At 41.7% G+C, this 27,612-nt stretch overlaps 3 protein-coding genes across 21 annotated transcripts in view; 1 reads left to right on the forward strand and 2 right to left on the reverse strand.

Moving 5' to 3' along the window:
* The window catches only part of IPO11 (importin 11), a 99,635-nt gene extending 83,646 nt beyond the window's left edge, over positions 1-15,989 (reverse strand). The window contains exons 1-8 of one of the 5 annotated variants that reach the window (XM_075136943.1): positions 15,857-15,989; positions 15,024-15,099; positions 12,495-13,239; positions 11,799-12,380; positions 11,312-11,439; positions 6,693-6,776; positions 6,262-6,405; positions 2,896-2,996 (exon numbers count right to left, since the gene is read on the reverse strand). In XM_075136943.1, coding sequence (XP_074993044.1) covers positions 2,896-2,996; positions 6,262-6,405; positions 6,693-6,776; positions 11,312-11,320 — 338 coding nt within the window. In that variant the 5' untranslated portion in view covers positions 11,321-11,439; positions 11,799-12,380; positions 12,495-13,239; positions 15,024-15,099; positions 15,857-15,989. The other 4 variants (XM_075136942.1, XM_075136944.1, XM_075136945.1 and 1 more) reach the window with 4 other exon arrangements.
* A 346-nt stretch (positions 15,990-16,335) lies between these two features.
* DIMT1 (DIM1 rRNA methyltransferase and ribosome maturation factor) lies at positions 16,336-23,523 on the forward strand. 9 transcript variants are annotated; one of them, XM_075136958.1, is made up of 12 exons: positions 16,336-16,951; positions 17,922-17,995; positions 18,479-18,565; positions 18,930-18,991; positions 19,100-19,193; positions 19,282-19,331; positions 20,136-20,259; positions 20,352-20,444; positions 21,210-21,274; positions 21,573-21,636; positions 22,136-22,242; positions 23,020-23,523. In XM_075136958.1, the coding sequence occupies exons 1-12, from the start codon at positions 16,369-16,371 to the stop codon at positions 23,060-23,062; spliced, it is 1,446 nt and encodes a 481-aa protein (XP_074993059.1). In that variant the 5' UTR covers positions 16,336-16,368; the 3' UTR covers positions 23,063-23,523. The 9 variants fall into 9 exon arrangements, with proteins under 9 accessions (XP_074993059.1, XP_074993058.1, XP_074993062.1 ...); XM_075136957.1 differs by having other exon boundaries at positions 16,447-17,187; XM_075136963.1 differs by having other exon boundaries at positions 16,892-16,978.
* Positions 23,524-25,193: 1,670 nt separating this feature from the next.
* KIF2A (kinesin family member 2A) overlaps positions 25,194-27,612 on the reverse strand; it is a 61,789-nt gene continuing 59,370 nt past the window's right edge. For all 7 annotated transcript variants that reach the window (XM_075136954.1, XM_075136951.1, XM_075136956.1 and 4 more), the window contains one exon: positions 25,194-26,983. In XM_075136954.1, the coding sequence (XP_074993055.1) occupies positions 26,898-26,983 (86 nt within the window). In that variant the 3' untranslated portion in view covers positions 25,194-26,897. The remainder of the gene's footprint in view (positions 26,984-27,612) is intronic.

Below are 27,612 nucleotides of genomic sequence, written 5' to 3' on the forward strand. Positions count from 1 at the left end.
CATGGTAATCAAATCAGAGAACAAAGTCGACAAAAGACAAGATTTAACAGTAGTTATCTGTAAAATCAAAAACACGTTCCAGGAAAGGAACTCTAATAACACTCAAATTCAAGAAGAGCCATTTCTGAAGAAATCAAGACCATGTGCCAAATCATAAAGTGAGACCACCTTTGGAGGAGACTGACAACAATTTCAAAAAATAGGCTAAACTGTGCCTGAAAAAAGGTGATGACAACCCTAGGCTCTTCTCCACAACAATCTGGAAACTGCCTGAGAAAGCACACAGGAGGAGTTCATAGGCCCATCTCTATAATCACTCTCACAAAGCAGAAAATGCTGCTTTAAGTCCAAGGCACGTGGAGAATAAGTAGCATGAATAGGACAGACAGCCTTGGTGAATGTGTGCAAAAAGCAGAATATTTCAGAAGGCCCACTTTTCTTAAAAAAGAAAAATTTGTTTGTATTCACTGTTCTGTAGCTATGTATTTTAGCAGAATGAAACACTCAACTACTGCACTGTCCAAAGAATTCATGATCCCAACATTTTCCTGCTTTGTAGTAGGAGCAGCTGAGAAACCACAAACGCTCAGCAGAAGAAAGGTAATGGTAGCCCTGCTTGATTAATCTGAAACTAACTTCAGCACATTTGTACAACACAGGCATTTAATTTACTGGGAAAGTTCTTGGAGACTCAAAGTTCTCCACAAGTACATAAATATTCAAGACAAATTGTTCAAAAGAAACCGTCTTTAGCACTGATTTACTGAGGGATTAAGGCTATACGAACATATTATCTGCCTGCAAGAACCCTTCTCCAATTCTCATAATTCTTCGAACTACCTGGCAAGTTTCAATTACATTTGGCAAAGAGCAGAAAGGTCAATGGTATGATTTTTTCCTTAGATTTTGTGAAAATCAACAGCTGAGTAAAGCTGATAGACCTAAGTTAGCATCCCACTGAGAAAAACACAGGTATAAAATCAGTCCTTTCCTTCGAGAGGCAGCAGAAACCAGTCACCTCCAAATCCAACATCTGCTCTACCAAAAAGGCTGGATAGATCAGAACAAGCTTTGAGGTGCTACCATGGATGGACATGGGACAGCTGCAGATGTGACAGATAAGATGAAAGATGAGAATTTTGCAAGGACAACAAAAACACAACCTGTACAATGAAACCTTCAAAAATCATGGTATCCAAAACACAACTGGTTCACAAAACAATCAACTGAGAAATTACAGCTTAAAAGCAGCATTTCTCAAAATGTCCTCAACATATTCTGCTAAGAGAAAAGCGATCTGGGTAAGTGCAAAATACTGTCAAGATGTCACATATGAAAAATTTAGAAAGAAAATTAGAAATAGAGAAAAAAATGGAACAGAGTGGAAATTTAATATATATTTAACACACGGAACCTTTAACAGCAGCCAATAATTTTTAAAATCTATTTTATACATTAATTGTGTTAAATTTGAAATGGCGAAAAACTGGACTTCTACTGGAAATTTAATATAGATTTACACAATGGAATCTTTAATAATAGCCAATGATTTTTTTTTTCCATATTAAATTTGCAACAGGAAAAGTACATTGAAATACTGTACTCAATTTCTACCACGGTTCAAACAGTAAAATTGTAGTCATTACTTCTGCAGGAAATGAACTGTGTTTTTTTCACCAGAGTGCTACTAATATCTATCTAAAAATACTAACAAATTGGAACAATATATTTTAATTGCTTCGAATTATGCTTGCTAAGTACCAGTAATGTAAGCAGCATCACCTCATCACTTAAACCAGAAATGTTAAAGATATATGCCATCTTCCATGCAAAAGATGGTATTTTCCTCTTGCATAAAAGAGAATCTGAACACTTGCAGATGTTTCGCAATTGTATACTAATGGACATATGCTGTAATGCTTTATGTAATAATGAAGGAATACTACCCTATTTAAAATGTCCTACAGATGCAGAATTTCATCACTCTTCCCTCTTTTGGTGGATCTTCAGAAAAGCTTACAATGTAAGGCAAAATACATTACACTATCTCAAACAAAGAACACGATGAAAATCATGCCATACTTTCTAACCTAACTTACATTCCTGATCCATAAAAACTGGACCTAGAATTCCAATTTACACCCTATACAACCTGACAGTGATGTTCCACCTATTTATATTACTTAAGAGACGGACTGAACACTTCCAGGTCTCTCTTAGTTCCTGAAAACAGTGAAGAAAAATCGAAACCCTTTTTGAAATTATACCTACTTTTTTAAAGGAAAAAGGAAAAACTACACACAAAACATTGAGAAGTATAAAGTTCTGTAGGTATCACAAATTATAATGGAATTGTTTGTAACTTTTGAGTAAATGATTTTGTGCTCGAGAATACTGGTTAGATTTTTAGCTTCTTTGGAGAACTTTTTGTCATGCATTATCAGAACCCACATATCGGAACAATAGAAAATGAAGACCAGAACTTGCTATCATGATAGCTACTTCCTCTTTCTCATGTACATATTCAGTATGAATTATTAATGAACTTAAATGAAATATCTCCTTAATAATCCCTCCAAGATACTTCCTACCTTTCACATCTGCGGCTACCAGAAAGTTCAAGTGTTGATTTTATAAAGCTTATCATGTCACTTCAAAATCTGGTTTCTATGAAATAGCCTTCTAACTCAGTTTTTAAAAGTAGAACATGAACAGAGTTGTAAGAAGTAATATGAAAACAGACTGGTTCATTAGTGAGTCCTTATGTTGAAACATTTTATCAGTTTCACCACAAATTCTAAAGTAACTTCTGTCAACCAAGGAATTTGTTTTCCAGCTTGGCAAGTACAACAAAACCTACTGTAGAAGGTGAAGTGGAAGAAAATCAGAACTTACTGTGGTGCGACCCGTCTCCAGTAGCGATCAATTCCATTTTTAAAGTACAGCACAGCTAACCATCTTACATTCACATCCAATGTATGATTTGTGAAAATATTCTGTATAAAGAAAAGATTAAGTTAAAAACTGCTCAATATGCCAAAGACAGGATAGAAATTGTATTAACACATACACTGGCATATGTATAAATGCACACGCCTCTGTATGTACAGGTGTGTATAAACAAAATGCATTAGTCAGCATTTGACAGACAAGTGAAACAATGTTTTAAACATTAATTTTTAAAGATGACAAAAATCTTATCACTAGCCCTAACACTTAACTTATAAAAAATAAACCCAACACATAGGGCAAATTTATTTCTAATCTTGTCTGGCTGAGCTAGCACCAGTCAGTTATTACACTTCTTAATGACATAGCTGGATTCTGACTAGAATAAGAAATTACTCTGTATTGTGCAAGGCCACAGACTTCTGAGACCTTTCAGGAGATTTCTTCATTATCTTGACATGTGCTGAGAACCGTCCCGACTACCAATGTTGACTGCAAAACAGTGACCTGATAGGACAGAACTTGCCTATGCTTATTCTAGGAAATTAGTTTCTGCTACTGAAAAGCTATCTATCTATACACATACATGTATCTGTATCTATCTATATACACTTTTATGTACCTACATGTATATACAGACAAACACAGAGGGATTATTTTAGATAGTAATGTTGTAAAATTAACCAAGCAGGAAAAGCTAAAATAAAGGTAGGCTATTGAATCTTAATACAGATACTACTCTGAACAGCAGCTCTCCTCCTGTTTCCACTGCATCAGATTGATCCTTCTTGAGGGGCTGAGACATTACTCCCTCCTTCAGGGAGCAAATAGGCGTGAGCTCAGTGGTCTTATTATACAATGCACTGTAGAAAAAGAGTGCACCACTTGTGTCAATTGCTTTTAGAAGGCCACTAAGAAGGGACATGAAAAATGCAGGGATTCAGGTCAAGAGCATCTGCTACTTTTGGCTGCCGTGTCTGAAGAGCTATAAATAAACCCTTCAAAGAGCTCAGCACTATAGACACCTGGGACATCACCAAGCGTTTTCACTATGAATTCAAAACTTAACCTGCTCTCAAACTCTATTTCTATAATAGTAACAGCTTTCTAGATATAATGCCCAAGACAAAAAAAACCTCACAAACTCCAATCACTAGAAAGCAAACAGACTTACATGCCAACAAAGGTATCGACTCCAAAACTAGCAACCTTTAGAAGAACACCAAAAGGGCTGTAGCCCACTGATAAACACCACACAACATGAAAAGGATCTGCATGTACTGTATCTTCCTTTCCCGAAGCTCATTTGCTTTCCCAAGTGCGACTTAAGCTTTTTACAATATTAAGAGGAAACATCATTAGCCTCATATCCGTGAAAAGCATTGCAAAACAAATAAATCATGGAAAAACAAAACTACCTGTTCTGAAATTCCCACTGAGCCTTCTAATTACCATTCCCCTCCTTGCTAAAATATTCATTGGAAGCAAAGCTTCCTCCAATTAAAATACCGTAAAACTAGACCGGGCCTGGATAAGAAATGCAAAAAAAGGCTAAGGTATCTACACAAGATCCAGCGAAAACTCTCTGTATACTCTGTATCTATACTTCTATATTTTTGCTTCCCAAAACATAAAGTATTTCATATAACACGCTAATGCCGTCGTAGAAATAACAGGCATGAAGCTAAACAATACATAAACTGATACAACTGGTAAAGGATAGAGGCTGCTTTTCAAAAACAGCCACTCTATCTCTGACTTTTCAGCTCTGTTCTTCAAAAGAAAGGTACGTAACACCTTCAAAAGAGAAGCACAGAAACTAACGCTAATAACTCCACTAGGTACTAAAAATTGTAGATTCAAAGATGCATGTTTCATGGTTCATTATAATTTTCTCTATCCTGATCATCCCAGAGGCAGATGTATCTGACAGTAAGTAATTATATTACTTGCCATATCCCATAGAGATTAACTGTTTTACCAGCTCTCCATTTATAATCACCTGCTTCCCCCCACCCTTTTCTGCTCCACCAAGAAGGTACCAACTATTTTCTCTCTCAGGCAGTCCCGCTGCCATAATCAAGTTAAACAAAGAAGTACAGATTCTCTACTTCTATTTCACACTTGAAGAAAGGCTGATGAGTCCCCAAACAGGGCTACTTAACCACATTAATAGAATTAACAGTATTTGATCCTTTCAAACCCTGTATTTTTAGCACTAGTATTTAAGATCAACTCACATCAACTTCAGTTACACCTGCAAGTGCTCAACTTGGCTACAACCTGAGCTGTAAGCTCTCACAGCAAACATCCAGAAAATAAAGAACGCCCAGTCAGCGGCAATTTCCGCTGTTTTCTATCAATATCATTTATCACCACAGAAACACTATGGCAAATGCAGTGGGTAAAACGCAATTTGACAGCTCAAAAGTCAGATTTTTTTTCTCCTTTTTCCCTAAATCCCCCCTAAATTGCCTTCAACTTTCCAAACAAATGAAACATAAAGTCTACAGAGAACAGAACATGTCACTCCACAACGAGTCACTCACCCTGTGCAGTGAAGAGAGATGTTTGTAGGAAAAGCAGTTTAGCTGTAAGACTATTATAAACATACACATAGGAATCAGAGAATAACAACACTGCTAACTTCTGAGTCTCTTCTCTGAAACAGTTGGGTCTCCTTCTTTGGTTATGTTTTCATCACTTGGCACCATATTAATGCATCTATGTGATCAATGGTTGTACTAACTTTAGAAGTATTCACCTTTCCCATTTCAGGAACCTTACTACCAGCCCAGTCAGCTAATCTCCCTGAGAGTCTCTCTCCATTGACAAGAAGGAAAGCGATCCCAGCTGGGTATCAAACTTAGTGCAATGAGAAGCATGGGGGAACTTCTATGAGAACGGTCATAATGCATCACCTCCACAATAAACAAGAGGTGGTTACTGCCTTGGTATATACAAGTGTCCCTGCCTCATGGGGTAGTAAAGGTAATTCCTTTCACAAGGGTCCTCTTGGCCTTCTGTTATCTAGAATTCACCACAGGCCAACAACAGGTTTAGCACTAGATCCCACCCCCTCATGCTGCCAGAAGTTGGATTTCTTCCTCCTCCTGAATGCCTGGGAGAAGAGCGTGCTTTGAGACACAGTGACAACAATGCCTACCACCGCACAGCGTAAGGATACTAGTAGCTGGACCATGATGACTCAAGGCTTCTCTCAGACAGAGGTCATGGTTCAACAGTATTCTAGAAAGCCACATTCAAAATTACTCAAAGTTTACTTAATAGCACTTTTCCACTGTATCTTACCAATAAGACTGAATAAAAACCTGGCTGTGTCTCCCACTGCTTCAGCTGTTCCTCAGCTGGCTTCAGCACTGCAGTATCTTGACTAGTAGCTTGGGTCAAGACTCGCAAAACAATAGTGCTAGCACTATTGAGATCCATGAAAATCTGAGAATATTTAAAAAGGAGGAAAAACACTTAAGTAAAAAAAGACGGCAAATATGGACAGGTATTTTGCATTCATGTTATCTAAACACCCCACACTAATTTTTCATTAGACTACACTGTGTAAGATAGCATTAGACCCACTCACAGGCAGTGTCAAGGCACAGTGATTAAACTATTTTGCTTTCAGAAATCTCTCAGCACAAAAAGCAAGCATTAAGTCTATCATTACAAGCACATTTACTAGATTTGAGGAATTACAGGAAATATTTTGTTTTTAAACCAGTTACCTCTCCTGTGAAACACGGCAAACCAAAAGCAAAACTGCAACTAGCGATGACTTCAGCTGTAGGCAGAGTAAACCATGGGGTTGTCTGAAAGAGGCAAAGATGCAGAGTATTAACATTTTTGTATTTTCTGAATAGTTTTTCCCCCAAAAGAGAAAATGACCCATTTCAGATAGCTAAATTCTACAATTCAAATTGATCTAGACATTTTATATCAATTAAAAGATGAATTATAGTTTCACAAGTAGAGTCCTAAATGAAACTGAATTTTTCTCAACATATTTGCATTCCTTCATTATCTACTTAACATACAAAATGCTAATAAGCTGAATGCCAATTGCCTAATTTCCAATACAAATACATTCTGGTACTCTATAGACAAAACAGAACATTGCTCTCCAGATGACACAAACAGAGATTACATTTATAATGACCACATAAACAGCACTACAAGAAATTAAAGAGAAACATATATAAAAGCAACTATGAAGTTTGACAATTAAAATTGTTTTTCTGTCTAAAAAAACTTCCTTTTATAACCTATGTAAACTTTTTGTAATACAGATACATGTTAAATATTTATATACTTCAGTTTTCCAAATAAACAGCCAAGCACAGTTTCTCTTCAACAAAGAGGCCTGAGGATTTGCTTTTGTTTAACACTAAAAAAAAAAAGGTTTATTTTTGCAACCTTCAGGAAAAAAAAAATTGAGGTGTAAAATTGTTACGGTGATGGTAAGAAAGCTAGAGAAATTAAATCTTATTCTGACATAGGTTTAAAATCTTTTTTTTTTTTTGAAAAAACAACCACCTTAACAACAAAACTAGCAACAAGGTTAAAGACCTTTTATACCAGTAGCAGACCTGCACAATTTAAAAAAAAATAAAAAAAATCTAAGAACTCTCAATCTGTAAGTCTACAATCATCCTCAACAAAAACACACTAAAAATTGAAGGTCCTAAGGTTAAAGAAAGTGTACTTTCAAAATTATGCACCCCAAAGGAAGGACCCACACTGGAGCAGTTTGTGAAGAACTGCAGCCTGTGGGAAGGATCCACGCTGGAGAAGTTCATGAAGGACTGTCTCCCGTGGGAGGAACCCCATGAGGAGGAGGGGAAGAGTGTGAGGAGGAAGGAGCAGGAGAGACAACGCATGATGGACTGACTGCAACCCCCATTCCCTGTCCCCTTGTGCTGCTCCAGAGGAGGTAAAGAAGCTGGGAGTGATAGAGCGGCTTGATGGGCACCGGTGGCCAGGCAAGGTCAACCCACCTCACCCTGCAAAACCAATCTACCTTCTATTTCTTTGTATCTTCTTGTGTCAGTCATTTCAACCTTTATCAATTCGCAGGCTCTCTAAAATCTTCCCGCAATTATGAGACCTTTTTATAACAAACTTAAACATTCAAATTCTCAGCTCACTTCCCAGAAGACCATTAATTTCCAGGGAACCAAGACCCCGATTTAGACTATAAAATCCAATTGGTCCTGCCCAAAGAATTGATGTCAAGGCAAGACTTTGATGTTACACTAAAAGTCCTGCTAGTTTCATTTTTCCATCAAAAATAATCATGAAATAATAAATTTGTGCATAATGTTGTTGACAGGACAGGCAATAAAAAGAGGTCTTTAGGTGCAATATCTTTAACTTTGGGGTTTTTTGCAGATATTTTGACATCTTGAGGACCTTAGGCTGCCTTCCTCATTGCATAGCTAAAGTTGGCCAGGAAGCAGCAATGTAATGAAAACACTGGAAAACAGTGGGTTAACTTGTAAGGATCACAGTAGGAACTCCATATTCACAGCACAAAGAACTTGAGTAAAATAAGCACACATAAGAAAAGCAGCAATAAAAGATATATCCAAATTTTTCTGATATAAACACTGTAGCACTGTAGTATAGCTAACTGTAGTATAGAATTTCAGAGCACCTAAAAATGGTAGTGAAGGAAAGGGAGAGAGGAAAAGACCTATATAAGAAAAAACGTAACAGAAGTAGGTGTAGAGTTTCCACTAAGGAGGAAATCCTAGCTCAATTTCTGCAAGATCAAAACTACACTTCATGTTATGAAGTGATTTCATCTATTTCCATTCAAAAGTCAAGTTACTTACTCTCGAAAGAAATATAGTCGTACCTTACACTATCAAACGAGACCTGATAAAGTATAATTCTGAAGTGCCTACAATTCTGAAGCATCTACTCAACTGAAAAAATAGCAGGCCATCAGTTTGATTATCAGACGAAAACCAAAAAGGGAGAACTTCTGAAAGTTAGTAAGCTGGCAGAGTGTGTGCATGTAAGCACAATGGTAAATAACTTCTCCAACTTCAGAAAAGCTGATTTTAGGCCTTTTGCTGAACAGTCTTCTCCAAATAATGAGTTGCAATAGGAAAACTGCATGTGTAGCAACAGTGAATCTGCAGCACATACCCAGATATTTGCTGAAGATTCATTGCAAGGACATGTTTGTTTGAGAGGAAAAAATGGATTATGGAGCATTCATGTGACAATTGATTTTGCACTACAAAACTAAGATCATGTCAGCTAAATTAAATTATTTCTCAGCTACATTCAAATATGATGCAGAAAAGGAGGGTTTCTCCCCAAGGGAATGGTGCTTCTGCTAAAGATTTATATACCTCACCCAGAACAGTTCTCATCAGAAGACTTACTTAATGAAATTAGTACAGTACAAACACAAAAACCATGAGGCTTTTTTTCATTTTCTTATTTCAAAATAATTAGCTGGCAGATCTAAAGGCAACAACAACAACAAAAAAAAAAAACACGAAGAAAAATATTTGCAAAGGTTCTTTTTTATTAATGCTTCTCATTTTTGAAAAGGTTTGTATTTTCACTTAAAAATTGGAGCAGCTATTGCTGCTCAAAAAAACCCAAGAAAAACCAAACCAACCTTAGCAGATCAGAACAAAAATTCATTTAACCCAGTGTTCTATCTCTTCAAAGACCACAGTAGATGCCCAAGTCAGGAAAATCTTCTAGTGATATTCCTGAATAATGCACTCCCATCCTCCAGAAACTGTGGTTCAAGGATCTCCTAGTAAGAGGCAGGTAACTTAAATTCAATAGCCCTCAAGAGATTTAGTCTTCCATGAATTTGCACTGTTGCTTTTTGACCCCATGTAGTCCTCACACAACATTGGATGAGGCTGTCACAAGCAAAATAGCAAAGTCAAAGATAAAAATAATAATCTCCCTGCAGATGGGGCAACTTTTAGATAAATTTTATAAATAACAAAATATTTAAGGAAGCACTATTTTCTGTATGATTCAGATGGCAAAAAATTAATTGGAAAAACACCTGATACACATATAGCAAATACAAACGGCGAGATGCACGAATGGCAATAATGCTTCATTACGGCTCGCATTTTACAAAGTTCCATTGCAAACTTATCATCAGAACCCACACAGAACAGAAGCAGCAGCTGTCCCCTGCTTTTATGTTTCAGAAATTCCTCTAGTTTCTGCTTTCTTCTAGTAAGTCACTAGAGACTTATTTTTACAATTATTTTCCTTTTTTTTAAATATAAAAAGAAAAAAAAAAACCTATTTCAAATCAATCCTTATTGCACCAAACTTGAATTTGCAGTTTAAGCTAGCTACAAATAAGTTAAGTTGATTTAAAGAGGTATGGTCACTAAAATAAATAGTATAACCCTCTGCTTGTCCCTGCACCTCTTAAATACCTGAAGCTGGAGGGAGTGGGGAAAATCCAGGGGTTTTTTTGGAGCAAGCTCCCCAGTCATTTCCACACCACACTGCTAGACAGGTAAATGTGCTAGGCATAAAAAACCACGCAGAACAGACACAGACAGCTTCTTCACTGTGCAACAGAAGCACTGCTTCTCAGCAGCAGTGTTGGCTTATGCCTGCTTAAAGGTGTTCACCAAACTGCAATTTTAATAAACACTGACAATTATTGGGAGATCTATGACTTTATATTAGGGTGCTAACCGGTACTGTAAGAGTGAATAAGTAGCCACGTTTAGGGATCTCTCTTCCCAGAAAAATGCAATGCCGTGGTATTAGCAACCCCTTCTTTTCTCACAAAAATCAATCTTAACACTAGCGGGAGAAAAAGCAATTTTCTTCTTAAATCTTAAAAAATTAAAAACAATCAATTACCAGATTCAGATACAGAAAAACAAAACAACAGCATGGCTTCAAGATGGCTCCAGCACTCCTATCAGCTGGAGAACTTTCAAGCAAAACTAATTCCTAAATGCAAAACCACAAGTTACTGGGATCTAATCCTGTGTATCCATCTTCTTTTGCTTCTGTCTTAACAAAATGTAAAGTGAACTTAGAGGAAACTTACATATTATGACAGAGCGAACTTAATAACTGCCCCCCCTTGAAGGCCAGAAGTGGGGGTGGGGTGGGGGCACAGAACGGGACAAAAAAACAAGCCAAAAAGTCAAGCTATCTGAGCACACTGTTCCACAGACCCCAGAAGTGGCTATGGGAGGAAGGAGGAATACAGGACTTCCAACAGTGTCAAGCCGTTACAGGCTCAGGCCCTAACAGGCAATTTCAATTCTGATGAAGTCTCTTTGTACATTCTCTTCCACCAACAGGATTTCTACTGGGAACTTACCCTCTGCATGCACTCTGTAAAGATGATTGACTCAATGAGGGCATCAGCTCGTACCTCGTGTTAATGGGATCCTCCCAAAACACAGTTTTAATTACTGCTGTGTACAGATGCCTTTATGAAATCAATTCCTGCAGATAGAACACAGCTGTACTTTAGGAGTTTAAAGCCAGATCTCTCAAATCTTAATTTGCTGTGACCCCCCCCACTACCCTTTTTTTCCCTTTTTTTTTCAACTGATAGGTCAGGGCCTCTTCAGATCATAATTTACGCAGAGGACATACAGATGCTCTTAGACCCCATGGAACAGCAAAGGCCCATGAATATTGGCTCTAATATTGTGGGATAGAGACAATTTTCACCTCTTACAAATCAGGCTTTCCTGTTGAACAGCAAAGGCAGAGGGACATGGGTTACACCATATATGGGTTACATCACAGGGACATGGATTTTCTCCACAGTTTGTGGGTACTTCTAGAGCTTAACTCACCGTTGAACAAGTTCTACAAGACCGTCCTAGAGATGAAACAGAGGAGGTGAGTATTAAACAGCTGCTGTCTTTTGGGTACCTTCACAGCCATGAGGCACGTTTAGAAATGCTGGTAGAGTCTGCCAACCTTATAAGCAACGTTTTCTTAGAAGGAAGGCGGAGTCCACACTTCGAGTCACAGCAGCCAGAATTTCCAAGTTTGATCATTGGGTAAGGTTAGTGTTTCCCATCTTTACTTTCCAATCTCAGACTGTGTCTTCGCAGTAAACACTGAGCAATTTCAGGAATGTTGCTTGCTTTCTGCTGCTTTTCTGTGGTTCATACCCATTGCTATCCCAACAAAGTAGCGCACATTGGGTGGGGGAGGAAGGAAAAGAAACCCCTTCAATTAGAAAATGTTCAATACTGTCAGCTGCAAATCTGGCTCTACTGCCATGCCGGAATTTCTTCCTGTATGAGGGAAAAGAGTCTATTCACAGACAACAAAGAAAAGCTGCTCTCGAAGATCCCACTGAATACACACAGAACTGAGACAACAGCATATTCTCAAGTCTCAGTTGACAGGAAAAAGAACAGTTACACCTAGAAGGTAAGCAACACATCAAATGCCACCCCTCAGCACAATGAGATTTTCTTCAGAAACCACAAGTACCAATATCAGCTCCTCATCGTTACCATTCAGTGTCCTGCACTTACATTCCCACTCCCAAACTCCTTCATCTCCTTTTTACTTGCAAAAATCCAAGACCCACTTCTCTTCTACTCTTCATTCTTTAATTTCCTTTCTAAGGAAGTATCTGCATACACAGTTTACTTCAGAGAATATTCCATGTCTCTGAAATGTTCTGCCATACTGGCTTAGTGTTCCTCCTTAGTAGTCAATCCTTTTGATAGAGGCAAAAGAGTATCCAGGTACTTTTCCCAAACACTGAAATATACCCAAATTTTAGAATCACATGTCAGTTATGAAAACAAATCAAGGACTGTTATACATCTGCAAGGGAACAAAACAAAGGATTTCATCAGCAAACGCCTCCACACTTCACTTTTTCAGGACTTCAAAGAATGCAGTATGACAACTCACTCACATCCAAGCAATTAATTCTGTACGTTTTTTGTTAAGAATTCAATAAATTCTTTTCCACTGTAATGAGGTGCAAGAGTAGATTCAGTTAAGATTCTCTGAAATCAGGAGAGAGGGTGGTAAATATGTAACTCAAAATACAGTGTGTTCTCTGTATACTGGGCTACTTTAAGAGGAACGCAGCAAGCGGCTCTAGGGATGTTGCTACCCTCCTTTACTCAGCAGTATCCGGGACTGCTTCTAGAACAGTGTCTTCAACTTTGTCATCATAGTTCTCCCTTTCCCCAGTTCAAGAAAGAAGTGTAGAAACTGAGACGCCAGAGCTACGAAGACGGTCTGGGGTCTAAAGCAAATTACCTGTGAGGAGAGGTTGAGGACTTGTTTAGTAAAGTGGAAGTTCAGGGAAGACTTAGCAAACACTTACAAATAACTTCCTGAAGGGCACTTACAAAGAGGACGGAGCCAAACACTTCTTGTCAGCAGATAATATAACTAATAAATAACTATCAAGTTATTTGATAAACTGCAGCTTGGGAGGTTCAAGTGGAAACTTAAGACTGTCTTTTCCAGTACATTTGTTTTAAGGAAAACAGGAAAAACAAAGTTTCCATTCTGAAAAGCCGCAAGAACCACTTATGGGTCACCTTCTGAAATGAGTAACACAAATGCTAGCATTCATAGTGTTATTAATATGACATATTAGCAATGCTTTCAAGGATACTGTGAATTTCAGGAAGAATTGGCAGTTATACCAATCTCTCTCCAGCCTTTTATAAACTTTCCCATGAGTCTCTGTTCTAACATTATAGTACCTGTACCAATTATGCCATATGTTAGTATTTCTACTGAGCAGTAAAACCAAAGGAACTGCCAGTATCCTGGCTATTCAACGTATTACTTAAAACCACTGACGACTATACTAATGACTACAATCACTACAATGACTAATGTTAGTAATTACCAAGATTTTTCAAAAAAAACAGATTATTTTTTCTTTACATAAATAACAAGGCTGTCTTGTACTTTGCCCAATTTAAGCCACAGTAAAGAAGACAAATAAAAATGTCTAAGTAGGAAAGAGTTGCGGGTTTTTTCTCCCGCACTGCTACTGACAGAAATAGAGGGATAGAACTTCTACAGATTTATTTATACAAAAACACAACCCTGAAACTAAAACCTGGGTCTGAATGCATAATCTAGGTCAGCATCCAGAAGACACAAAGGGTAAAAGAGCAAAGACCAAGGAGGAACAAAGGAATAAAGGACAGCAGTGAGCAAGGCTGATAATATCATAAAGGGAAAGTAGTAAGATTAAAAATATTGAGAAGAATGGCCTTTCAGGTTATACGGAAAGCACCAAACTGACCAAAAACTCCTAGCAGAAAGAAAAGGCAGTAAAAAAATGACAGTGGGATGATTCCAAGGATTTGCTTGCATATTGCTCATAAGAAACTCTGTGATAGGGTTCAGTATTGATGACACAGAAAAAGCCAAAGGGATACACAGAGACGTTTAATAGTAAGCTTATAAGGATGGGCAATCTCACAAGACCAATCTCATTCCTTTGACTTCTTCCTAGTTCACCTCATTTTAACAGATTTTCAAAAAGATACGACAGAACGCTTTATAACAAACTAGTGTGCAACAGCTGAAACAGAAATGCAAGTTGCAGTCTGCTCTCATGCCCTGAAACGGCTTTAAACCATCTCAGTTTAACCACGGTTAAAATCTGCTTCTGATGATAGATCTAAAATTTTATTTGTCAAGTGTGGGTAACAAAAATCTTTATTAGGTCATTTATACATATGATACTAAGTGCCCTTTTGCAGAACAGTACAGTGAAAGAATGAGAGAAGAAAAGCAGAGAGCAATAAAAAAATCTGGTGTTGAAATGAAGTTTCAAGAAACCAAAACTCATAGGGAACAGGCTATTTGTAAAGCCTGAGGTAATTCTCACGTTATGAACACTAATTTGAAAGCCATGGCAAATACATTACAGACATCACTTCATCTATGAGACATGGGAAGCAAGGTACATGGAAGCAGAAATAGGAAGCAGTATCAGTACTGTATTCAGGGCCATGTTCTTACATTTTACACGCTGTTGTCTTCTAAGGTAACAAACTGGAGAAGTAACTCACCACTGCTGCACTGACCCTGCCTTTGATTTAGGGAAGAATCTGCTTTACAGTAAAACTTCAACTGCTGTTCTTCAACCTGTAGGAAGAAAATAACCACCTTTAACAAAGGCTAATACTTGCCCTTTCCTATGAAAAACAAGTGCTGTCAACAAACCATGCAGCTTAATGCCTCATATTCTTCTGATGCCTTCCCGTCAATTCTACCCAGATTGCTTCAAGGATAAACTAGGGAACACTTCCCTGGCATTAGGTAACAGTTCTTTTCTTCTGATTCTGAGAAAGCACTGTGCCATTGCCAAACACTATAAATTGTAAACCTGGGCTGTCTTATCCCCGGCAGTCTACAGAAGCCCACGCAGATGACAGACAACGTGAAAGCCATGCTGCGCCGGCACGGAACTGCACCGGGGAGCTCCAGCTGAAATACAGGCGGTGGAGGAGCCGCCTAAGCGGGGTGGGGGGGGGAAGAGCCGCTCCGCCCGCAGCGCTGCAACTCTGGGGCTCCTTCCCCCGAGCGTTGCCTTATTCCAAGCTGAAGCCGCTTTTCCCCTCTCCCCGGCCTACCCTCCCGCCTGCGGGCACGGCGCGGCGCCCGCCCCGGCAACCCGCCCGGGCCCAGCACCGACCGGCTCCGCGTCGCGCCACCAGCCCGCTCGCCACGCCGAGAGAGGCGGGAGGCCGCCCGCCACGCCGGGGCGGCAGCTCGCAGCCGCCCCCTGGGCACCTGCAGCGCGGCCCGCGGCGGCTGGAGGGCCACAGGCAGTCGCGAGAGGGCCCCGGGCGGTGGCGGGAGGGCCCCGGGCGGTGGCGGGAGGGCCCCGGGCGCGGCTCACCGCTGGCGGCTGCCGGCGCCGCGCGCGGGGCGGGGCGGGCCTGGCGCGTGAGACCCCCGCCTGTTCCGAAGCTCGCGCCACGAGCCGGGACCAGCTGCTGCCGCCGCGGCACCCCGCCTCCCCGGCGCGCCGCCGTGACGTCAATGCCCAGCGACACGCGGCCGGCTCTCCCCGCGGCGCGCCGTCGGACGGCGGGAGAGGGCGATGGCCGCGTAGCACCTCCCCCCACAGGGGGCGGAGACTCGAGCGGCGTGGGCGGGGTGCCTGGCGCGCGGCACCGCCTGACGTCCGCGGCTTCCCCGTGAGGGGCGGGCGGAGCCGCCGCGGGCCCGCCCTCCTCCCCGCCGGGGCCGCCCTGCCGCCGGCCGGGCCGGGGGAGCGGGCCGAGCGTCACAGGCGCCGCATGGCGGCCCGTGGGTCGCGCCGGGCCGCTCGCCTCAGGCCCGCCGGGACGCGCCACCGGCGCGCGGCCGCGAATTCCCGGTCCGCTGGCTGCGGGAATCGGCTTCGGGATGGCGGTGCTGCCGGCCTCCCTCGCAGCCGTGCGTGGCTGCCTGCCCGCCTTTGACGCCGCAGCGGGTACTGGCTCTCTCCGGGCCCGTCCGGTGCGGGACGGTTGGAACCGGCTGAGGAAACTTCTGACGGAGCTTTGCCGATGCGCCCCGTGCTGGCTCTGCACAGTGCCGGCGGCGGGGAGGAGGGCGCCCCGCGGCTGCAGCAGAGACGTGCGGTGCTGGTGTGGGAGTATAACCTCGCACCCAGGCGCCCGATGTCGAGTAACTCGGGTTTTGTGTGGCTTGGGAATAACAGATACGGAAAGGGCACCTGCCGCGGGGCATCGGCCGCAGCCCGCCGCCCCCGCGCGCACCGCTGGGTGCGCGGCTGGCGCCTGCACGCGCAGCCCCTGGGCCCGGCCGGTTCCTTCCCGGCCTGGCGACGGCCCTCGCGCCCCCTGTGCCGCCCGCGGGGACCCAGCGCCTTGCACACCGCGGTTTCACGTCGTGAACCGGTACAGGCCGGTCGCGTCACACGGAGTTGGCGAGTTAAAGCATCCTCTTGCCTCATCAGCCGGAACTGCCGAGAACGGCCCTTCAGGTCATTTTTTCGCGGCTGGAACATGAGGTTTGCCTTAGACCGCGGGTTCTGGAACGCGGGAGACCCCTCCGGAAGTTTCTTTCCCCCTTCCCCGAGCTATCTGTTCGCCCTCCGCTCTCCCTGCCGCCCGCGCATCCACTGCTGCCCGGAACGGGGCCGCTCACCGCACGGCAATAAACCCCGCCCGCACGGCCGGCCTCCCGGCTTGCTGTTGGTCACAGCAGGCGCTGCGCTAGGTTAGCCGGCCGCCTCCGCTGCTGCCGTTAAGGTCCGCGCACGGTGCCGCTCCCCCCGCACCTCCGCCCCCAGGCTCCAGACAGCCTGCCGCCCGAGAGCCCTGCCTTCCGGCCGGTTTTAGCCGAGCAGCGTGACGCTGCTGCAAAGCACGCCGGCAGCCCAGCGAGGTCTCGCTTCTCCAGGACAGCTCCGCGCCGCCCCCACTCCCGCCGTGCTCCCGCGCAGCCGGCCTGCCCAGCCCGCCGCCGCTGGGGCGCGGTCCGCAGACACCGCCGGCCCGCCGGGGGGCGCTGCCCGCCGCCCGTGAGGCGCTCCGCCCGCGCCGGCCTGGCCGCGGCGCCTCTCGGGAGCTGTAGTCCCGCGCGGCACGTGTGCGGGCGGGGGGGCGAGCCCAGCCGGTCGCCGCCATGCCCAAGGTGCGGGCGGGGAAGCGGCCGCGGCAGGAGCGCCGGGAGGGTCGCGCTACCGGTGAGTGCGGGGCCGGGCTGAGCGGCAGCGCCCTCGAGAAGGGAGCCCAGGGCCGGGGCTGCCGCCAGGGCGCGGCCTGCGCTCGCCCTCGTTCGGGGGACGGCTGGGTGCTGGGAGCGGCCCCGCCGGAGGCCCGGGGGAGGGCAGCTGCTGGCGGGGAGCTGGGAGAAGCGCGGGCGCCGGTGGCGGGCGAACGCCTCGGTACTCGTGGTCGCGTTTCCGCGGGGCACGGTTGCGCCGGGAGTAACGCCGCTCTCTGCCGCAGGCATCGTCTTCAACCCCGGGGCCGGCCAGCACATCCTGAAAAACCCCCTCGTCGTCAACAGCATCATCGAGAAGGCGGGTGGCGGAGCGGGGAGCGGCGCGGGGGAGGGAGGCGGCGGCAGGCCCCGGGCTGGCCGCTGTTGCCCGACACCGCGGGAGCGCCGGCTGCGCGGCGCCGGGCCGGGCGGGCGGTGGGCTACCCGGGGCGGCGTGTCCTGATGCACGGTCCTCTTCCCTCAGTCTGCCCTTCCTATGGTTTGGAGGTTCCTGCTGTACTACGTTACTGCCGGGATATTGTGGATATTGCTTTTTTTTTTTTTTTTAACGTGCTTACTTTTCTCTATATGAGAGGCCAACGATCTCTCATAAATTAGCTTTAAGATATTCCTGTTTTCACTGTTTCCCTCCCATCCCTTTCTAAACGGCGTTCACACTCCTCTGCTAGCTGATTTCGGCTTTTTACTGGGCTGCACATACATCACATACCTTTTGTTTTAAAAGTAAATGGTTGCTTGAAATCAGTTTTAGAAAAGCAACCAAAATGCCATGTGTTCTTAGGCTGCCCTACGACGCACAGATGTCATTCTGGAAGTAGGCCCAGGAACCGGTAACCTGACTGTAAAGATGTTAGAGAAAGTAAAAAAAGTAAGTGTGACTTTCCCCCCCACCTGCCCAAGTTCAAACCACATCGTGGCTTAGACGATGGCAAACAGAAAGATCTTCATCAGTAGAATTACTCTAGGGGTGTTTTTCTTAACATTTACATAATTCCAATAAGTTTCTAGCTGTTCATGTAAATCTTGTATGGTTTTACCAAACTATATTGCTGTTATCCGTTTATGTGGTAAGTGTTGCATGTTTTTGGGGAGGGAGGAAGGTGCATAGCCTAATAGGGAATTCTTAAGAATTAGTTAAACCTGTAGCAATAGACACAAGGGTTTTTTTTACAATTGAAATTTTAATCCCAAACGGAGGAGTTGTAGAAAGCTACAGATATGTTTGTTTTCAGGTTATTGCTTGTGAAATTGACCCTAGACTTGTTGGTGAACTTCAGAAGAGAGTCCAGGGCACGTAAGTATCAACTGTGGAAACAGCGAGCACTTAAAGCAGTGGAGCTGCTGTGGCAAAAACTTTGGCAACGTGCTTCTCAGAGGATAACCACAGTGTATTTTCCCCTAGGTGTCTGGCAAACAAACTTGAAATCAAGGTTGGAGATGTCTTGAAAACAGACTTGCCATTCTTTGATGCGTGTGTTGCTAACTTGCCTTACCAGGTATGGGCTAAACAACATGGCAAAACTTTTTTCTTTCTAAATGATAATTGTGCAGAAATTATACTAATGCTATTACTTTTTTCCTCAGATTTCTTCACCTTTTGTTTTCAAGTTGTTGCTTCATAGACCTTTTTTCAGGTACGTGGACAACAGAGTTCTCTATTACCTAATAGAAAAAAAATAGTTTCAACACTATTCCCAAATCAAATTTTTTTAGTTTTTAAGTATCTGGTGGATTAGAGCCGCACCAACATTTTTCTGCAGCATGAAAACTGCCAGTGCCTGGAAATTCGTTTGTCAATGTATTAACCATGAGGAGAAAATTTAATCTTGGCATCGGTGAGTGTCCAGCTGATGGAAAACAGGAGTTGCACCTGTTATTCCAGGGATAAGTAGGGCATTGTAGCCTTTCAAATGCCTTTCTACCGTAGAAAGGAAGGGTGGAAAGGGTAGGACTGAAGCCAAGATGCTTCCTATTGTCTGGTCCAAAAATATAACTGCCCAGGTACTTCTGTGTGTTGTTCAATATGTCAGCAGTTCTTGGTTTCTCTCACTGAAGTGCTAATGTTAGTGACATTACTGGTCACTTTTTGGAGCTAGAGAGTTTGGATTTGAAGGACTTATCATAGAATTATTGAAAATTATTTGTTACAGTCGGGCACAAAACTCCGAGACTAGCCTCTGTCTCTTTGATCCTGATCCATTTAGCAGTATAATGAATCAAATCCTATTGTAGCTTTAAGAAGATTTAGATGGTTTCACCAAGTTTTGTGGGTTTTTTTTAATACACACTCTGAGCTAATTAAGGCAGAGTTTGTTTATGACAAACTTTTATTGCTTCTAAGTGCTGAGGCAAATCCTGTGTTTTCCAAGTGTGTTAGTTGACTTTTGACGTAAAAGTTGATAATTTAGAATTCATTTTCTCATTTCTGTTATCCTCAGGTGTGCAATACTTATGTTTCAAAGGGAATTTGCACTTCGTTTGGTTGCAAAACCAGGAACTAAACTATACTGCAGACTCTCTATTAATACTCAGTTATTAGCGCGAGTGGACCATCTGATGAAGGTACGTCATTCTGTGTTAGCTAACAGAGCTACCAAAGATAGAAGAATGTTTCTGGTTATTCATACAGCTGCCTGACTTCTCCTGACCAACAGGTTGGAAAGAATAACTTCAGGCCTCCTCCCAAAGTTGAATCCAGTGTTGTCAGAATAGAGCCAAAGAACCCACCACCACCTATCAACTTCCAGGTGAGCATCATATACTCCAATAACAATGTAACATACTAGTGATAACACCTAATTTCATTTTTCTTTTCACTTATTACTCAGTTCCATGTGCTGTTTTCACTGCTAAGTACCAACTATTCATTGGCATTTACATAATTCCAAAATACATGTTCCTCTGTAGATCAGGGTTGCATTAGGACATTACCTGAACACCATCAATTCGGGTGCGGCTTTCTTTACAGTATTTCTGACAAGACTGAGGTACCATCTCCATGTCGGTTGGAGAGTTGCTAGTAATAATGTCCCTTTCATGGTGGTTTATATCTCCCAGAGACCCTTCTGGCTGATGACTTCGTTGGTTTTGATCAAAGGAGTATCTATGAAAAGTCTTAGCTTTGGATGACTGTGTATAATCTCAGAAGACAGGTGTTACAAGTTAGCATTCTTAAAGCTAATTTTTAAAACGCTTTGATCCTCAAGACCATTTCAGCCTTGCCCAAGGTTAGCCAGATTTTCTTCAAGTATCTGCCTTCTCAGCACGTAAGATCTGGCCAATAGTGCCTAGGCACAAAAAAGAACAATTCTAAGGTTTTTGTGGGTGAGGTATTTTCTCCTCCATTTGTATTGCTTTGTGCAAGACAGGACTGGTTTTGTATTTTTTAGAAAGGTATTTTCCTGAAATATTTTTTTTCTTTGTGTTCAGTATTGTTGTGAAATTGTCAGTAGTGACTGTTCTTGTTTGTAGTAGCTGTTCCTTTCTGTAAATTCTGAAATTTTTAATTTCAGGAGTGGGATGGTCTGGTAAGGATAGCCTTTGTTAGGAAAAACAAGACACTCTCTGCAGCATTTAAGTAAGTAACTTCTATTAAAGGAAATCTTTTCAAAGTTTGAGAGTCCATCCAGTTAACCATTTCTTTTGTGCAAATGCATAGCAGTGTTATATGCAGGCCAGCACAGTCTGGGATAAACCACGATGGAGGATTTGTGCTGAGGTCACAAGCTTTTTCTTTTAAAAGAAAACTAGGCAGCTGTTGAAAAAGAACAGCTCTGCATAGTCGTTACAGCTTTTTATAGTAAAGATTAACAACCAATCAAGTCAAAAAAACTAGTTAAAGCTCAATTTTCATTCTAAACTTGTATTTCTTTCAGGTCAAGCGCTGTAGAGCAGTTGCTGGATCATAATTACCGAATTCATTGTTCCTTACATAATACAGTAAGTTCCTTTTTAATATATTAAATTCTGTTTCTGTGTACTGTGACCTACATACTGACTTTTATAAGAGTAAAAAATTAACACTGAAAGCTTAACATGTTAAAGTTTTTCTGAGAGAGTTTGAGGGAGGGAGGGCAGAACTTACTTCTTTTCTTAGAGAAAAAGCTAAAAGGGGCACTAAATGGCAGTGAAAAAGCTGAAAGCTGACTATGTTATTAATATATTGGCTGTACGTGTCTCAATCTAATAAGAATCTATTAAGAACACTTGCTGTGTCTGCTTAGCAATGCCGTTGTAATTCATGTATAATGAGCTGAGGTATAAAAATTCAGATACAAGTATGGAAGAGTACAATAATCCATACAAGAAAAAATACAACTTACTTCTATCACTTGAAACAAAAACTATTCTAGAAGCAGGAAAAGAATAGATGATTTAAATTAACTGTTTTCTATTCTATGAATAGAAAATTAATTTGTATCCTATTTTCCATTGACAGGAAATACCTGAAAACTTCAAAATTGCAGAGAAAGTACAGACAGTCCTAAAAAATACAGGTTACTCTGAAAAACGAGCCCGTTCAATGGATATAGATGATTTTATTAGGTATTTTTTTTTCTCTTTATGCCTTTCTTTTAGGCTTCTTCAAATTCTGTCTGCATCTGTACCCATGTAGCACAGATTAGTATTGGGTTGCACAGGAATAATACTGTTTTCCTCTCAATACCAGGTACTCCTTGCTTCCAGTCCTGAACATGATCAAACACTTAAACCCTATATATATTTTAACTGCTGCTTACAGTATTGAGAAGCAACTAGCTAAAGATCCTTATTTCTGGTATTTGTGTACTAGACCCTTCTATGTCTCCTCTAAAAATGGCTTTAATAATGGAATTGGTGATTATAATTTCCCTGGAGACTTACACAGCCCTTCTCTGTCTGTCCGTCTGTTGTGATGATTAGGCCTTAGTCTATAGCATAATTTGGAAATTTAAGTAATTAACTGCTATATTCTGCTCTTACTTCTGGTCAGTTAATTTAAGTGGCAACAGGAATCCTCTCCTAATTTAAGATAAAAATTCCTAGCTGTTTCTCAGTGTGACAGTTACTACAGCTACTGCTCTTTGAAGAGTACTACTACATAGTAAACCTGGTAGGATGCAATAAACTAACTGCACTGAAAGTATACCTGCATCTCTAAAACAGCAAATTTGCTAATAACTTCTAGTTTAAGATTTGTAACAATTCTTTATGGCAGTTGAACAGCGATGGCTGCTTTCATGCTCTTTTCATATGTTCTTTGCCAGCCAGCGCATCTTAGAAATGCCTTAAGCTGAAGTATAAATTAGTAGAAATTGTAACATAAATATTTCACTCTTTCAGACTGCTGCATGGCTTCAATTCAGAAGGCATCCATTTCTCATAGACTACTAGAAGAATGAAAGATGTTTGTATTTTGTCACCTGTCTTACCTAAGCCAGAGTGACTGCAACGGGACGAGCTCTTCTCACAAAAGCAATCTACAGAATAGTCTACACTCTCTGGTTCTTATTAAAACCTTACATGCTATTTTATCACAGATAGTAGGCAAGAAGCTGCTGCTTTATTTTTTAAAAGCGATAAATTCTTTCATGACTGAAGCGAGGTGCTGGACTTCCCCATGACAGCGTATTCACAAGTATACCCAATAACATGGATTGATGCTGCCATAGTCGACATCTCTGATCATGGACTTCACCTCAGTACATTCTTGCACAATACTCAATAGTACCACCCATAAGTCTGGTCTGGGCAGCAAAAACAGAGTTGTAGTCGTTCCATTTGCTTGGGAATTTTTTTGTTTGTTTGTTTTTAAAGTGTATTTAAACACTTTCTTTTGATTTCAAATGCCTGTCTCTTCCATTTGTCCTCCGGTAGCTACCCGCATTCCAAGTCTGTTAGTAATCTGCTTCTCCTGCAGAAATCCCAGTAACTGTTTCTCAGAAACAAAAGCATTTATCTTGTGGGCTTGGTATCATTTACAAAAACATTATTGAGGTACCTGAAACTACCAGCGTCATCTCCTTTACCCCCTCCTTATTGCCATCAAACCACTATAGGAACCAGCAGAAAATTACTAAAGGGCCACTCCTCATAAGCATAGACAGAAGGTTTTTTTTGTCAACTGTAAATTCAAGCAGCTATTTTTATGAGAAAACTACTTCGCCCTTCAAGGCAAGGAGGAGTTGTAGGATAGATCAAAGCTTTCAGTGAGTCTTAGAGCAATGCATGCCTGTGTCCTGACAGAAAAACTTACTGAAGTGTCTTAATATAGTTTGGATTATATATATATACGATATATACGATTATATATATATATCTTACGATTCAGGAAAACGGTAACTATTAACTCCATACCAGCATGCAGGGGTGAAGGCATGACTCCGAGTACTCCGTGACTAGCATAAGTCATTTTTTCATGTATAGCGTATCTCCTTCCGTAAGTGGAGAAGAGCCAAATGAGCAAAAACTCCTTTAAGATACAACTTCATTTTCTACAAATCCAATGTCAATTCTTCAAAAGTCATGGAGTCAGAAACATGTTCAGAAATACGTACTTGAATTTGCAGGCATCCTGAGATGGTAAAAGGGGATTGCTCATTTATTTTATAGTTTAGTGATTCCAATGCTGCTTCACTGCATATAGGACCAGTTTATGAGTGAGGTAAGTAGCCACAGCAATATGCACAGACCAATACAGAAGGAACAAGTGCTGGAGATTGTGTCACGTTTCCTAAATGCTTTCGTTTTACAGGACAGGAATCGAGATAAGCTTGTCTGAGTCCTATTGAAGTAATGCCAGTCCATCGCAGCAGTGGGCTACAGGAATTCAAGTGCTGTAACCAGCTGTATCAGTTCATCTTGATTCTCACCACTTCAGTATCGATGTAGATCTGACCTCTACAGCAGGCTCTGCCACAAAGGCTGTCTCTTAACATCACCCCCAGAGTAGACGCAATTTCTGCTTGCATCTGCTACCTGACAGGACACACGTAAAAAGCTGCTGAAAGGTAACTGCCTGTGTCCTTCCTGTCCTCTTTGGTACCTGCTGTAAACCACAGCCTGGTTGTGGCTCAAGGCTTGCGTGGAGGAATAGCAGGGAAGCCGCTGTTCCTCGTGTAGGATGTCTCAATCTTCAGAGGCTTTTTAGAAAGTAAGATTTCTCCAGAGCAGCTTCAAAGAAACCCTTTGGTATTACACAATAACCTCCACTGTCACCTGCTAACAAAAGCTGCTGCCTTCTATTTCACTGGTTTTTTCTTCTTCAACTGTGACATTCTTAAACAAATGCTCAAAAAGGTGTGTGATGTTTATTTTAAGACCTGCTGCAAAACTATCAGGACAGTGCTCTGGGGAACAACTTCTTACATGACAAATTTGTACAGAAGAGTTAGCTCCAGAAGTACATATTTATTCTGAAATCGGAGGCCGTTTCAAAAGTGTAACTCCGATGTGCAAAGTGAAACCCTTCCCAAAGCACAACAGAACTTTCATAGAAGTAAATTCTCATCTGTAACTCATTTAATAGCTTAATTTATTAAACACATTATGTAAAATCTACATTGTTGTTTCAGTTTTCATGTTTACACACAGGAGGATTTTTTTTATTTTTAACCATGATGCGACAAGAGCTTCCCATAGCCTACCTTCCTATGGGAGACACAAACGTTAAACACTACAAGGATTCCCGGCTCATTTAACTCTCTTTTCATTGCCTTCCCTTTATTATTTCCCTCCAGGCCTGGCACAAACAAACAGGCTTGTATTCCAAAAGTGATTTTTAAACAGTTCCAAGGGAAAGTCTGCTGATACGAACTCCTGGAAACAGGGAGAACTCCTAGAGAGGTCTACAATTCTTCATTTGACAAGAAATTCTTACATGAAAGGTCAATCTTTTTTGGATACTGACTTGCAAAAATAACTTGAGTGCCACCACCTAAAAAGTGCTGATACACATGGCGCCATTTGTGAGAATTCAGGTAATTGTGGGGTTTCTATTAGCACTAGGCAGAGGCATTGTGCAAAATCCTCAAATGATGCAATTTCACCCCACTTTTCAGCTGCTGGCACTGTACAAAGGGAAGAATAGGTATTAGCTACGTTTTTTTAAAGCAACAGAGCTACTCAAACTACCTGCAAACTACGGTTAATGTACATGTAAGTTTGTCATGCATCAAAAGCCAAATTTTAACAGTATGTGAAAGGCCAATATGCATGTATTTAGCCGGATCCCTGAACTTTGACAGTTATCCTATCCATATGCAGAGGTCAGATTGTACCTTTACTCTGACAGCATTATCACACCATACCACATACTGTATATCTGCATTATCCCAAGATACAACTCTCCTCAGTACTTAAACATTACCCTTTATTATACATCAACTAATTTATAATTTTTTTTTTGTTCTGTTTTTTTTTTTTATTACAGAGAAAATGTTAGAATTATATAACTGTTCTTTATGGTACTCAAATCTAGATTCCAGATTTTTATACGGAGGATGGAATGTCCAGCTGTTTGTCCACTTTAACAGCTCTTGCAGTTCCTGTTCAAATGATATGGCACATCCTGTGAAATGAAACTAGCCACCAAAAAAGAAAGTCTCAAAACACATTAAAAATGTACACACACTAAAAGTAATTTATATTGACAATGAAGGAATGTTGTTTATTAAGGCTGTGCTTCAGAAAAAGGATGTTTAGGGTTAAGTAGCCTTCATCAAGGCATAGAACGGGAAGAGGTAAGCACAGCTGTCTGTAGAAGAGAGGTTATGTACAACCACTAGTGAGGTGTGCATGCACGCAAACACAATTTAAAACTGCACAGCTGGTCTTTGTAACAAAACTGAACATAGTCAAAAGGAAATACTGTGACTTTTTAATGGCCACGGTTTTACTTCATTATTAAAAACATGGCAAATATTTCCAAACATAAAATTCACAATTTGCATAAATGAAATATTTTAAACAAAAGTGCTTCACAGATCTGAACCCTGCATGGTTGTGCTGTCTGGTCTAGAAGCATTTTGTAGACATCATAGGAGCATTTCACACAAAACTGAAAATGTCATTCAGGTGAGTAAGAAACAGGACATTTCCACAGACATTTCTAACGTTTTTACACTTTCAAGTAGTTGAGTTCTTACGGCCACTGGGTTTTGTAACAAATGTGTGCTACAGCAGTATAGGTTCGTGGATTCCTTTAGCAGCAAAGGCCCGTTTCAAAGGGCACGTGGTCTTTTCGGGTTGATCTGTTTACTGGCCTGTTCCTCCTCTTGTAGAGCTGCCCGGAAAGACTTCACTTTATCTTTAATGAAAAAAAGAGAAAGGGTGCTGATATGCCTCTGCTCAACACAGATCTTGGAACTAAGCCCTGATGCTCCACATTCTGGCCCTAATGCACAAAAAAGAACATTCCTCCACAAAAATAGCTGACACTATAAATTACAGGAGGATTGAGACAGATAAGCTTAAATTCAATACTCACCATACAAACAAGTTGCTTCACAGCTTAGTCCCTTCGTAGATGCTACCCCTGTCTCTAGGCAGGATAGGTTTGGAAACTGCACAATCGTATTCCCAGCATGTAACCTGTTCACACTTGAATTCTGCTTCTAACTTACAGAGTATAGAGAGATACCACATACAACCTTTTCCTTCCCAGCAGCTTCCAAACCACCCTTTGAGGCATACAAAATTGTATTTAGTGTACAATCAGTCACTCCTGTACATTCTAAAACCCGGCAGAGTAAATTCTACTCCCCCCTCTTTTCCTATGAATGTGAAAAGCATTTGTGATTAAATTTTGGAAGTTATTCACCATCAATAGATAAATGCATCATTCATTTGTTTCATCATAACTATAACAAGAATGGAAGAAACCTGAGAAAGGAAGTGTGGCATCCTTTTATATTTCTATTCCTGTCCTCCTCCATT

This window comes from Calonectris borealis, chromosome Z (assembly GCF_964195595.1).
Source record: "Calonectris borealis chromosome Z, bCalBor7.hap1.2, whole genome shotgun sequence".
Taxonomy (NCBI): Eukaryota; Metazoa; Chordata; class Aves; order Procellariiformes; family Procellariidae; genus Calonectris; species Calonectris borealis.